This window comes from Buteo buteo, chromosome 14 (assembly GCF_964188355.1).
Source record: "Buteo buteo chromosome 14, bButBut1.hap1.1, whole genome shotgun sequence".
In the NCBI taxonomy this organism is placed as follows: domain Eukaryota; kingdom Metazoa; phylum Chordata; class Aves; order Accipitriformes; family Accipitridae; genus Buteo; species Buteo buteo.
In genome coordinates, this window is record NC_134184.1 from 2,957,622 (window position 1) to 2,972,096 (window position 14,475).

The 14,475-nt window shown below is 40.1% G+C and overlaps 1 protein-coding gene across 5 annotated transcripts in view; it reads right to left on the reverse strand.

The window, feature by feature from the left end:
- The window catches only part of TPP2 (tripeptidyl peptidase 2), a 53,528-nt gene extending 39,319 nt beyond the window's left edge, over positions 1-14,209 (reverse strand). For all 5 annotated transcript variants that reach the window (XR_012652902.1, XR_012652903.1, XR_012652904.1 and 2 more), the window contains exons 1-9: positions 14,006-14,209; positions 7,354-7,482; positions 6,113-6,208; positions 5,607-5,711; positions 4,819-4,943; positions 3,948-4,111; positions 1,935-2,089; positions 824-900; positions 197-324 (exon numbers count right to left, since the gene is read on the reverse strand). Coding sequence is in view for 2 of the 5 variants with exons in the window: in XM_075045895.1 (XP_074901996.1) it covers positions 197-324; positions 824-900; positions 1,935-2,089; positions 3,948-4,111; positions 4,819-4,943; positions 5,607-5,711; positions 6,113-6,208; positions 7,354-7,482; positions 14,006-14,167 (1,141 nt within the window). In the remaining 3 variants the exon portion in view is untranslated. The remainder of the gene's footprint in view (positions 1-196; positions 325-823; positions 901-1,934; positions 2,090-3,947; positions 4,112-4,818; positions 4,944-5,606; positions 5,712-6,112; positions 6,209-7,353; positions 7,483-14,005) is intronic.
- Positions 14,210-14,475: the final 266 nt, after the last annotated feature.

Consider the following 14,475-nt stretch of genomic DNA (forward strand, 5'->3'; position numbering starts at 1 on the left):
AAGGTAACAATCTAAATTTTTACGGCTAAGCATGCAAAAACTGCCTCCCTCAGAATTAATCGTGTAGCCCAGTAGTCATTGATTTTTTTTTTTTTTAGATTTAGTTCAGCAATGAACCAGTGATCTCAGACATGTAACACAAATACAAAGTTCAAAAGATTACCATCAAAATTTTTTTTCAAAACAAATTATTTACCTATTACACTAGATGTAGTTCCACCAGGACATCCTACTGTAGAAAGGCAAGGGCCATTATTTCCTGCACTTGAAACATAGATTACATTGTGTTTCCACACTGCTTCATTAATTACTTCACAAATTCTCCTGATGCAAGAGGAAAAAAATAAGTCATTTAATCAACAATATTGTTTTCTTCCCACAGGGCAAAACTCCCATTTCTAGCAGAATCTCTGTGACCAGTCACAGAACAGGGAATACTATGCAGCCTGCTTCCCACACCTAGGAGAGGCTGTTCCAGTACAGAAGCTGACAACAAAAAATAGTTTCTGGTTTTAAAAAGGAATAACAGTTATTTAGCAATATTAGGTCTTCAAAAAAACCCCACAGATTATGTGGTATTCCAACTACAAAAATTCTTTATTATTCTAAAATATTCTTTGTATTATAAATCAACAGCACTTTCAATAGGTTTATTTAACTTTCAAAGATAACTAAAAATGTAAACTGCAACAGTTTAATGCACAACAATCATTTGGGCCTGGACAAATCATTCTTACTGACAGTTCATTTACACAAAGCTCAAGAACTGTCATTCCACTTCTACAATATTAAAATACTTCTTATTAACCACAGTAGTACTCACCCAGAATTTGGCCAATGTGTTGCCTCTCCATAGCTATAGTTGACAAGATCACACTTGTATTTTATTGCTTCTATCATCTGATAAAGTAAAAATAAAAGCCAAAATACATACTCGTCACAGAATAATTCACTTAAGGAATGGCAAAAAGTATCTGCTTAAACTGATCTGCTATAGAACTAAGAAAAAGGGATAAATTTTTCTTGACTCTACAGAGGAAAATAATTTAATTTACTTCAATCAGTTACTTAAGTGGTATTTTCCCAGTGAACAAACAGAATTAAAAAAACCACTCCCTGAACAGTCTTATTCTTGCAATGTTCCAAGATATAAAATTAAGACATTACCCTAAGACAAAACTGCAGACCTCATTCGTATTCAGTCCTCGATAACATAAAATTCTCCCTTCCTGTGCAGTTTGGTTAAATTCCAAAAACTCACAAAACCATTATTGTACATTTTCATGTTGCTATAGCAAGATATTCTATGGGCCACAATAAATTTTCTATTTTCGATTCCTTTTCTTGTGTAAAATTTTTCCCCGTCAACTCACTATTGGAAAAAATCTTGGGACTTTCTTCATTAAAAAGGAATATTTTTCATCACTCTTCAGAAACAAGAGTTAAAACAAATTCAGCCACATGGGTAGATACTAGTGTCTATTCTAGATGTAGGTATTCTATAGTTATGCAAGTAACTATAAAAAAATACACTCACAACACAGAATAAGGAACTTTAAATAAGCATACAAGTAACTCAGCCCATGTGTCAAGCTAGCCAGACACACTGCAACTCTATCAGTCTGAAAAACTCTCTAAGTGCTCTAAGCAACAGCAGTTTTGTTTTATATTAAAACATTAGTCTTAAGATATGTTTTAAAATATATTCTGGTTGGTCTTGCAGGGTTTTTTTGGTAGGGTTATTTTTGTTTAGTTTGGGGTTTCTTGGCAGGGAGAGGGGGTTGTGGTTTGTTGGTTTTTTTTTGTTTGGTTCGTTTTTTTAAATACTCTAGAACTATAAAAACACAGCCTGTAAGCAAGTAGAGAGTGTTCCACAATATTCTACAGTTAAGTCACACTGCTGAGATTAATCATTTATTCAGTGAAATACCCACAGCTCTTATTAGACCAGTGCCAGTTTCCATTGTACTTAGTCTTGTATCGCCAATCTTGATTGCAAGAATCTGAGCTCCAGGAGCCACACCATTTCGTTCTGGTTCTTCTGGAAAGTATCCAGCTGCAATACTAGCCACGTGTGTTCCATGTGCTCCTGAGCAAATAAAAGTTGTATCACTGTATGTTTAGTGAACTTCATTTATACCAATTTGATACACTACAGCTCAATTAAATTTCAGTTATTGAGCTGTAAGTATATAAATCCAGTCGTCGGCCAGTCACAAGTGGTGTTCCCCAGGGCTCAGGGCTGGGGCCAGTTCTGTTTAACATCTTTATCCATGATCTGGACGGATGGATGTGCACCCTCAGCAAGTTTGCAGATGACACCCAGTTGGGCGGGAGTGTTGATCTGCTGGAGGGTAGGCAGGCTCTGCAGAGGGATCTGGACAGGCTGGATCGATGGGCCGAGGCCAGTTGTATGAGGTTCAACAAGGCCGAGTGCCGGGTCCTGCGCTTGGGTCACAACAACCCCACGCAGCGCTACAGGCCTGGGGAAGAGGGGCTGGAAAGCTGCCCGGTGGAAAAGGACCCGGGGGTGCTGGTCGACAGCCGGCTGGATACGAGCCAGCAGTGTGCCCAGGTGGCCAAGAAGGCCAACGGCATCCTGGCCTGTACCAGAAATGGTGTGGCCAGCAGGAGCAGGGAGGTGATCGTCCCCTGTACTGGGCACTGGTGAGGCCGCACCTCGAGTCCTGTGTTCGGTTTTGGGCCCCTCACTACAAGACGGACATGGAGGTGCTGGAGCGTGTCCAGAGACGGGCAACCAAGTTGGTGAGGGGCCTGGAGCACAAGTCCTGTGAGGAGCGGCTGAGGGAACTGGGGCCGTTTAGTCTGGAGAAGAGGAGGCTGAGGGGAGACCTGATCGCTCTCTACAACTACCTGAAAGGGGGTTGTGGTGAGGTGGGGGTCGGTCTCTTTTCCCAAGTAACAAGAGATAGGACAAGAGGAAGTGGCCTCAAGTTGCACCAGGGGAGGTTTAGATTGGATAACAGGACAAATTTCTTCACCGGAAGGGTGAAGAATAAAAAATAAAAAGCCAGTAAACAGCAGCAATATGCAAAATAAAACAGCTTTTTGAGGGGAGAAACGAGGCAGCAAACAGAGAGAAAAGAAGTATTAACTTAATCCCACTAACAAAAGTTACTTAAAAGGCTCAACGCTTCCTATTCAAAGTTATGAAAATTATACCGGAGATGACTCAGATAGTGGAGATTAAGCAAAAAATTAGAAATAAAACTGCACAGAAGTATGAAAAGGAACCTCTCAAAAAAGCTACCATCAATTTAGAAACCAGAACTGCTTCTGTAGTTCTACTGAGATGGGATAGGTTCATGAGAAATTAAGAGCCTTCTTCAAATCAAATACATCCATACCACCTTAACCACTCAGGATGCTTCCAAACCAAAACATTATAAAAAGAATACACAAATATGGGTTCAGAGTGTTTGGACCGACAGCTATAGTGACACCTGCCATCACAAAAAAGTTTGGATAAACCAAAATAATGAATAATACCCCTTTTGCCCATGGACGTCTTATTTAAGATTCTTAAATTATGCAAGCGCAAAGGACAGTAACTGATAATCGGTCATCACCCTATATTTAAGAACCAAAACAAAAAAGGTACTTTGAAAGAAGGTTCTTTCTATTTTAGGCTTAAAGATACAGGAGCATCTTAAAGAGTACCTAAGTATACACATTCTATGTATACATGCACATGAACACAAAGTTGACAGTATTTCAGACAAAAACGCAAGCAAGTGTGGTAATGAGCTGTCATTATAGGTTTAGTTCAAGAACTCTGAATATTGATCTTGATTGCCATAGTAATGAACGCTGTATTAAGACAGCTGCCTTGAACCATCCCAAAGATCAGCATCAGGACCCAATACGAATTGCTGCTTCTCATACCTACTCAGCAGCAAAATTTTCTTAAGATTGCTTTCATTTACCTCCACTTGTCACAATGGAAAGAAGGTTTCCATCATCATATATATTCACAGAATAATTCAACATCTCAGATGTTCCAAAAGATCCATATTCCTGAGCCTCTTTATATGTTCTCAGCACTGTACAGCTAGTTAAGTCACCACTCTCACTTGTATCTATGCAGGTTCTGTTAACAAAAACAAAAAAAAGGCAATTTTCCAGCTGCTGTAAACTTTCAGTTACCTCCCCCAGCAAAGAGTACCGCAAAGACTTCAAGAAGTCTGGTTTTGTGTTATCTTACTTCTTTTAAGTCAATATTTTTAAACCTGGTTGTTTACACTTAGATTCAGGAACTACAAAGATCTCTAATTAAACTGATTTTCAAATGCTACTAAATTCAAACAAATCTGTCTCTGAAAAGCGAGCATATGGAAATTCAGGCAATTTCTTCAAAGAAGAAATTTTACTAAAGCTAGCTGTTCAGTGCTGGTACACAAGCATTTGGAGCCTTCCCCACTGTTTTGTATGATACACACAACCAGCCAAGAAAAGTGCCACATTACATCCTGAAGCTTGTGCACAGACTTCTGGTGGTTTGGGTTTTTTTTCCCTGCTATCACCACTGGATACTTAAAGCAATTTTACTCTGCCTCAGAGCAAATTCCCACAGGCTTACACTTTATATCATGCTGTCTTTAATAAGACTTCATTCTACCCCATCTTATGTTGGGATTGGAACTTTGTCATGAAACTCAAGTGATAAAGCAGGATTATTTTAAAGCAAGTAACATTTAAGTCCTCTATAAAGAGGGTAGATTTAAAAGTTAGCAGAGTCTTCAATGCAAGCTGTTTTATGTGTAGAACAAGACATTTTAGACAAGTTTAGGCATTTACCTCCAGGTCTCACCATCATTCCATACTAGACAATCGTATACTGGGCCAGGATCACTATACTTTTTCTCAAAAGAATTCAACAGTTCCACTTGATTTTGAAGTTCTTCCTTTATTAGCTTATTTACCTAATAAGGCAACAAAAATACAGTCAGAGTATTTCTAAAATTATTACAAGATAGGTAATCCTATATTCCTTTCTGGTGCTATACATTTGTTCCATTACTTCATCAAGAATGTAAGACTGTCCTAGGAGGCACAAACATCTAGAAGTTAAATCGTCTTCAACACTGCACTATTAATTTTTGGCCTATTATGTACAGCTATTTCCAATTTCTGTAGCTGTAACATTTAAAAGACTTTTTTTTTTTTTTTTACAGATTGTTAAATGATACAGAAGTGACCTGAGGCATTTCTGGTACTTCACTGAAATAGTACCTAGTTTACAAAAGGATATGTTTAACAGATTCCAACTTTGAGCACAGCAAGGATGACGGCCTCAAAACAGAGCATGTTAAATCAAAAATAAAACTTACTAAAAATATGGTATTTGTAGTAATACCCTTTTCATATTTGACAACAAGTTTAGAAAGTTAACAACACTAAGCAAACCAAACAACCATCCATATACAGACTTTTAAAATTAGTCAGAAGATACACTGGTAAGTTATCTGCCAAAAGAATCACAAGTATCTTTCCTTCACTCATCTAATAAAGTATTTCAATCCTCTCAACCAGTAACAAATTGTTGCAAACAATAAGCTCACAAATTTATTTAGGCTTACACAAACCTGGGAGGGAGAGCTATGAGCAGCATCAAATTCTTCTTGTTTCCTACAGGCCTCTGCTAGAGCCAATCTGTGAACAGGATCCCAGAGCTTTTCCTTGCGTTCTTTCTGTAAGATAAAACCACATTCCTCAATATATTGACAAATACATATGCCAAAGTATGAATGGTATAAAAATAATTTGAGAATTCAAATTTGAGACACAATGGCTAAAAAAGTTCAATACAATACTATAAAGAAACATCAACTGCTACACAGAAAAAAGAAATGGGTATTAATTTCTAGACTTTTTGCCTCAATGGACCACTGTGAGGATGACCACCAGGCCACTTCCTGTTGTTCTGAAAAAATCACAGAAGAAATGGATCATCTCAAAACAAAAACAAAAATCAGTGAGAGAATAGCAGACCATGTGTGTTAGCAATCACATACTGTAGTTTCCTAGAAAAACTTAAGAATCAGAAGAGTGAAATATGAATATACACCAGAAGCAAAATCTAATTCCTTACCTGAATCCTTTCCTTAAGAGCTTTAGGATAGATATCATAACCATTTTTTATGCCAATGTGATATTTGCCTGAAGGATTTACCCAGTTCGCTGGAATCTACAGAAAAGCATATTCATAAATAGGTTAACTAATGGCATCAAGAAAAAAAAAAATCAACACTGTGGAAGAGAGCTTAGCAGAACAGACTTGCAAATATCACTAATTTAATTCCCTGTCTCCATGACGTAACCACTGCACTAAGTTTCAACAACATGACATGGCAATTTCAATCCAGTTCCAAAGGAACCAGTATCAATTCATGTGACACTGCCATTGAACATCTTTAAGTATCAGTTGCGCTGATACTCTACATTTAAAAAATACAGCCCCAGCAGTGACTTTATTGGGTAGAGGTTTGGGGAAATAGCACTATAAATGAAAAGAAGCACCCTAGCATGAAGGGGTATTTTGGTTAGAGGTCATGAGAAACATCTGAATGTCTAATTTCATATCTTGCTGCAGTTTAGACTCTCAGTATATCAGATCCACTATTCCTAGTAACAACTGCAAGAGAGCAACACATTCACCCTTACAATCATATTCCGTGCAAAATTCAAAAGAAAGCTGATAGCATGAAGAGATCCAAAGATCTGACGCCCCCATATCACCTTATCAATCTAACCAGCCAGTCAAGAACATGTCAGTAACATCAGCAATTCTCATGTAGCCAGGACCTCTACTAGATCTCACTGTATCCCTTTCGAAAACCCTACACGCTTCTGTTCTATTCATAGTGAGAATGCAGTGAGCCTACAACTGCCCTCGCATATTTTTCAGTCTCTACAACTATCTACCATAAGCTTAACATGATTCCTCTTGTAGTTTATACAAATGTGGAAAATATTAGCACTTTTAAAGACAGAACCATGTCTGATATTTTTCAAGCATGTTAGCATGTTTTCTTCAGCCAACTTCCAAAACTATATCAGATACTGATTTGGACAAACAGTAATCAAATGGTTATCAAGCCCCCAACAAAACTCTGTACACAACCCCATTCAGCTATAGAGAATATTCAATATAAAGACATATGAAAAGTAAAAGAAATGTCAAGCAATCTGTATGAAGATGAGCAAATGCACTATTAGTTTTGGATAAGATCTGGTTAAAAGTAAGTTCTGCAGAAACCAAAACAGGTGCTAAATTTGTTGTTAAGTAAGAAAGAGAGAAAAAGATGCCTAGTGGTCTGTACCACCACTCACCTTTAAAGTTCTTCCAGAAAGACCGGTAATTTCCCCATCTTTAGGTTCTACAATGGTACAGGTAGTTACATCACCACTGCCTGTTGTATCAATTATATCAATTATCTTGGGTTTCCCATCAGTTGTAATCTGAAAATACAAGCACGGAAAAACTGAAAGTGTAGTTGATTATCCTTTAGTATACAAACCAGGAAATTTTTCATTTTTGTTAATAAAAATATCAACTAACTTTCTTAAGCACCCAACCTTTAACTGAAGGACATAAAACCAACCTGAAATTAGTTAAATCTTCAATGAACCAAGAGCAATGTGCCCATCTTTCTGGTTTATACAAATTCACTCACTCTCTTCTAAAAAGGATTTAGAAGAGAAACAAGTAAAAACATTGTATCAATAAAGCACAGGCACTTCAATTTAAAACCAAGCCTAAATTTGCAAAACCATTTGCAAAAACTACTATTGATGTTCAAATGATTTGCTGTATTGCTTCCATCCCACCATTCTGGCCAAATTTTACAGTAACAAGTGCACAACTCTAACAAAATGAAAGGTGCTGACGTACATATGCTCACAAGCTTGCGCCTCTTAACTGAGCTTAAACCTGAAACACACACAAGTTACCATCATCTTACTTCTCCTGTTTCAAGGATTCTGCTTCATGTTTTAATCAATCTCAAGTGTTAGGAGCTATGGCTATATACACCTAATACTGTATAAGGAGTATTTTTACCAGGGTGAGGAGAAAGAGAGCTAACTAAGAAGAGTTTACAAGCATAAATTTAAAGTCTCCTCAAATTAAATTAAAACTAGCCCTGATGGACTTTACAGTAGTTGCAGGCAACTGAACAACATCAAAAAAGAAACCACTAACCTACCTAAAGCTCCTTTCACCAAGAGGAACCTTCTACAGTTACCAAGAGTATGATTAAGATTATTTTTTTAAACATTTAGCAAAAATATTCAATGTTATCTTCTTGTAATGCCATGCTTCATCTAGTAGGTATTGTATGAGTTTATTCAGCAAATAAACTATACTCCATAGACAGTAGTATTTGCTTGAAGGGCAATATGAATTCAGAGGGGTGGAACACCTCTTCTACAAAGAGAGGCTGAGAGAGTTGGGGTTGCTCAGCCTGGAGAGGAGAAGGTTCCAGGGAGACCTTAGTACAATACCTAAAGGGGGCTTATAAGAAAGACAGGGAGGAACTTTTTAATAGGGCCTCTTGCGATAGGACAAGGGGTAATGGTTTTAAACTAAAAGAGCACAGATTCAGACTAGATATAAGGAAGACATTTTTTATGATGAGGGTGGTGAAATGCTGGAACAGGTTGCCCAGAGAGATGGTAGATGCCCCATCCCTGGAAACATTCAGGGTCAGGTTGGATGGGGCTTTCTGAGCAACCTGATCTAGTTGAAAATGTCCTTGCTCATTGCAGGAGGGTTGGACTAGATGACCTTTAAAGGTCCCTTCCAACCCAAACCATTGTATGATTCTATGAATTGGCCATATGCACCTATTTTTATAGTTCTACATTAAAGATGGATTTAAAAAAAGAAAAAAAATAAATCAATAATCTTCCCAACATCTCCTATACACTAACTACACTGAAAGTGAAAAAAAGCTTCTTGTTCAGAAAAGCAGCAACATTTGCTGTTTTCTACCATTTAAATATTTGGTATCGTAGCCTTCATTCTCTATCAATAATTTTGATGCTAGACATATATGGCAGGTAGTTTTGCTCAAATCATGCTCTGGAACTGTGAATTCAGCTGCTGAAAGTTAAAACCATGATCAAGCTGTTTCATTAAAGTCACTCTATTGCTGCCAAAAATACAACAAAGCTCAAGCTTTTATCGCACCTCAACAAATAAGGATAAACACTTCCAAGGTCTCAAATTCTCATGGTTTAAAAAAAACAAAACAAAAAAAACCAACAAAAACAACACACAACACAACCCCCCACAAAAACCCCAAAACCAACCAAACAAAAAAACTCAACAACCCCCCCTCCCAAAAAGACAGAAAAACAACAACCAACCTTCCCCCCCAATAAAATCAGGTTTAAACAGCTGGAAAAAAAAAACCAACCAAATCCCAAACCCATAGCAAACATAAAAAGGACATTAATTTCCTTTCCCAGAAGGTAACAAATGTTGCTTTTCAAGAGGCTTGCTAAGCAAGAACTTCCCTTACAGAAACCAACCCTGTTACTCTGTTCATAGAAATTCATGCTAAGAAAGTTGTTAAAGCACCTTAACCTGGTAAAACATCTACTGAACAACATTTACACGGTAGTGAAAATTTTCTTGGGAAACACAATGCGTAGGCACTCAAACCATGTAATTTTCTAGCATTTATAATTAACGCCTTCGAATGCCAGTCTCCACTCGCAGAAAAAGTCAAGAGCTGCTCCAATAATAAAGCAACCGCAAGCCAAACCTGAGATTATCAGAACCAGACATTTTTCAATATGCCTCTAATCAAAGTGAATTATTCAGTGATCACGCTGTGAAGCACAAGAAAACAAGAATGAAAATGTAATCCAAGGTGACTTGTTTGAACTAGAGAAGTTATGCTGCAACAGGTGGCCACAACACAGATTTATGCCATAGCGAGCTTGGGTAGTTTTAAAAGTTGTTTCCTAGCCAGGAGGACAATGTGGAACTCCTGCACTATTCGGCGCTCTGCCTCCTAGCTGAATAGGAGGTCCACACACACATAGGAGTTTGTACAATTAGAATCAACAAATCAGAGTCTTTCAGCCAGACACAAGAAACTCAAGAGTTTCAGGTACAAAGGTCCAAGGTTCAATTCCTAACAGCAGCAATCCAGACAGGTTCACAGTCATTTAGTGCAAGTAACTGATACGGCTTCTTCTGCTGACATGAACTGTTGTTTGGCATACGGCCCACCAGTAGTAATGCTAGAGTGAAACTCAAGAGTTCAACTGGGTTTTCCTTTTCAAGTCTTGTAATTCTGAGGAAAAAATAATAATAAAAAAAAACAAGTGAACTTGATCAATTCCCTTGCGTGAACAGAAAAATCTAGAAGTAATGAATTTATTACAGACAGAAGGTACATTTTAGTACCTTTCGCATTAAAATTCAAAAAATGAAGAACTTTTATACAATTAAAAATATTTTATAGTGTATTTCTAACAAAATCCCCAATCCTACCTTTAATATCCTGGTTTGCCTACAGTCATTTGAAAAAAACAAATAAAACAGTCTGCTAGTTTATAACTGAAAATTATTTTGTTGTTTATACATTTTAGTTTGAAGTCTGAAAAACATACTTTCGTGTCAGCTCTGACTTTGTGAAACAAATACATTAGTAAGTTGAGCACATGAAAAATAATCTATCTGCATAATCATGGCAGCTGATCAGTATAATAGAAGTAGAGAAGCACCAGTATCTGTGACAATCCCAAATTAAAAGGCAAAGCCAGATGCATTTGAGCATGTTTTTTTCCCAGACCATACAATGTTACTGATTCCAGCTGACAGCTATTGCAGCAGCAAGAGTTGAACAAGTTCTTCAGCACTTTGGTCACGGGACAGCTGATCATCATCACTAATAAAATAATTTTCGAGCAATTTTTTTTTTTAAACTCAGTGCTGAAAAGCAAGTCAAGCCAAACTAGCTACTACTGCTAAAAGGTCATCTCATAAAAGTACAATCTAATTTTAGCAAATAATAATTCGAACAGGCACTTCACAAAAGCAAAACTTCGAGAAGCAGATGAACTGACTTGTCTATCCTGAAACATAACAAGAAGTGACAACAGCAACAGGGAAAGGACAGGGTAGGGTTGAACAAAGACTATACATACACAGCCACAACGCTCCATTAAACATACCTTATCTGCCCACCTAAAATTTCATCACCTGCTGTGCCTTAACAAGGAATTACAAACCATGACTCAGCAGATAACAACAGGAACTAGATTCTACAAACAGGGCTGAGAGGGGAAAAAAAAATAGCAGGAAAGAAGCAGACAAACTGAACTTTACATTTACAGCTGGCATCAACAGGTGGAGTGTAAAGCAATGGAAGACAAGGTGAAAAGAGTTCCCTAGAGGGCACTGGTTACTTTCCTTTATGAATTTTTTGTAAGTACAAGTTAGGTTAACATTTTGTGTGGCAAAGCAAGCCAACCAATAGAAAAATGAAATTGATGTAAGAAGGTTTAAGCCCAGTAACTATTCTCTCTATAGCAGCAAGTATCCAGGGAAGAATATAAACATAATGGTAATTCCCTGTTATACTCTGTCCCCAAATCTTTTTGTCCCTCAGCAAGTAATCGCATGGCAAAAAATGTATGGTATCAGTGTTTACAAACCACAAAGTATAACATCAACAAGCTTACAAACCACAAAGTATAACATCAACAAGCAAAGGAACCCTACCCAGGAACAAGACACTAGGGAGCAGCAAAACATGAACTGCTTTGTTTTGACTAAAAACCCCACTATATTCACAACAAGGTAGCTCATTTTGGCCTGTAATCACTATTGACATTAGCTTGAACTCAAAGTTGTAATACCTGCCTATTAACCTTGCTACATAAAATGTCTTCTCTTCCCTCTTAGCAACTAACTCAATTATCATAGTTCTAACTCCATGCCAGGCCACGAACTAACAATAAGACTGACAGTAAGAAAAAGCAGCAGCAGAGAAGGCAGGGGCATTAAAAAAGCAAAAACCAAAACCCCCCAAAAACCCCAACAATGCTGTCCCAAGGTTAGAAACTACTTGTCACAGTACAGCTACGCTGTCTGTGCCCAGGACACTGTCTTATTCCGTGGAGGTAAAACGTAAAATGCCCCGTACTCCACAGAGCGAGGCCATCCTCTTGCTGCAAAAACACAAAGCTATTCTACAGACTGTGCGTTGCCTACCTCTCCTTTATAATTCCCTGGCAATAAGCCTCCCCATTCTGCAGTTTAGCAAGTAGTTCAAGTCAGGTGTATTAAGTGGGCACCATGAAAAGAGCTTCTTTACATGTTTCTCTAACAGCCCTGCAAACTTGCTCTCACCCATTGCAAGATTAATTCCCCCCCTCCACCCCCCAACATTCTCTACAAATCTTTTACTTCACTACCTAAAATTTTATCCTCCACATAAAGAGAACAGGTTAAAGAAAACTGGTACCGTCAACACTGAGATCCTGAGGGTTCATAAGCATCCCTTATCACCCCTTATAAGCATTGGGTTACCTATCTCAGAACAAAGCTTCCCTCTACTGCCCATAAACTCATGCTTTTTTTTTTTTTGCTTTTTTTTTTTTCCTTTTTTTTTTGCTTTTTTTTTTTTTTCTGGTTGACCACTCCTCATTTATAACCTCCAGAGATTTAGGTCTTTTGCTTTCATATGTGAAACTTCAGAACTACGCATATCCCATTTATACTCACATCTTCGTAATTGTCTTTTACTAGTATCTGGTCTGCCCATGGTATTATCTTGTTTGCTTTTTGGCTAGCTTTCTTTAAACTTCCTAATCACTATTCCACTTACCCACACTCTTTTGCCAAAAGCACCCATTTCACTCCAGCTTAAATCAAGCAAAGTTACAGCTGTCCAGTCACTCCCTCCACCCTACCTGTCCTCTTCATTCACCCTTTCACTTACCTGAACCCCCGTAAGGAGTCATTTCAGAACACTGAACTAAAGGTCTGCCAGGGTTAGGTCCCTGAGCTAGGTCACTTCAGATCAAAATCTACGCCTGTGCCAAAGAAAGGGCAGAAACCAACAGAGGTCCCACTTAGTTAAAAAAATAAAGGATGCAGTATCCAAGCGAGTTGCATACAGCTCTCTGAATCATTTCTCAAGGCTTCCTTTGCCACATCTCAGAGAAAATATGTTGACAAGAAACTGGAAGCAGTAGTGACATAAAAGGCCCCACACAAACTTACACGATAAAGAAATGTTAGGAGACAAGAGTTAAAAGAAATAAGTGCTGAGAAACGCCAAAATTAAAATCGCATACAGAGAGATTTACAAAACTGAAGCTGAGATCCTAACGGCAATCGCTATGCGATCTCAGTCAGCTACAACGCTAACGGCAGTCGCTATGCAATCCGAGCTGCAAAGCTAGCAGAGCCAAAAAAAAAAAGCCGGCAGAACCGAATTTGATACAGATTGTTACTGTAATAGGAGGCGCGAAAAAAATACACCGAGAAAGAGAGGTATGCAAATTTTGCCAGAAACACACTTCCCATGTAAAAGACCTAAGCGGCTGTTCGTAGCCTCAAGCCACCGGCCGCTGAGGCGACGCTAAGGCTCAAGGAAAACACAAAGCATTCTTTTAGAGCGAGTTCTACGTGAGAGAAGACACCCGAGACCAGACGTAAGTACCGCGAAACCCCCGCGAACGGCTTAAAAGCAGGATCCTCACACAAACACCCCAAGTGACCCCCGCGGACCCCCCGGGGTCCCTCAGCCCTCCCGCACCGGAGCCCAGGGAGCGGGAAGGGTAAGGGACCGAGCACACAGACAACGGCCGGCCCCCACGACAGCCCTCCAGGAGCCTCGGGCCGCGGCAGCTCCCGGCCGAAGGCCCCCGGCCCCGTCCGTCCCCCCGAGGGCCGCCCCGTCGCCGTGACTCAGGGCCGCCGCCGCTGAGGCGGCTCCTCCTCACCGCCCGTTACCTGCATGCCCGGCGCCCCCGGGTCTACGCCGGTGTCCAGCACAGCCAGCAGTACCCCCCGCCCGTCGAAGTCCGGGAAGCGGGCGAGGAAGGCGGCGGCGCCGGTCTCCTTCTTGGGCAGGAGGCCGTGGAAAGGGAACGGCTCCTCAGCGGCGGCCGCCATGACGGAAGGGGGCGGCCGGCGGAGCGCGGCCGGCGGCTGAGGGGCGAGGCCAAGGGGAGGCGCATGCGCAGTGCCGGACCCCACCGCCTCCCCGGGGAGGCGCGCCCTCCAGCTAAACCGACCAATAGGAGGCCGCGGTGGGCTGGCGCTTCGCGCCGGAGCTGGCGGGGATTCGCGGTGGAGGCAGTCAATCAGAGGAGCGGCGTGTGCCACGCGCCGGAAGGCGGGGCGGGGGGGAGGTGGCCGGTCATGGCGGCCGGTCATGGCGGCCGCGGCGGGCCCGGGCGGGCGGGCGGGCGTCGGAGGCC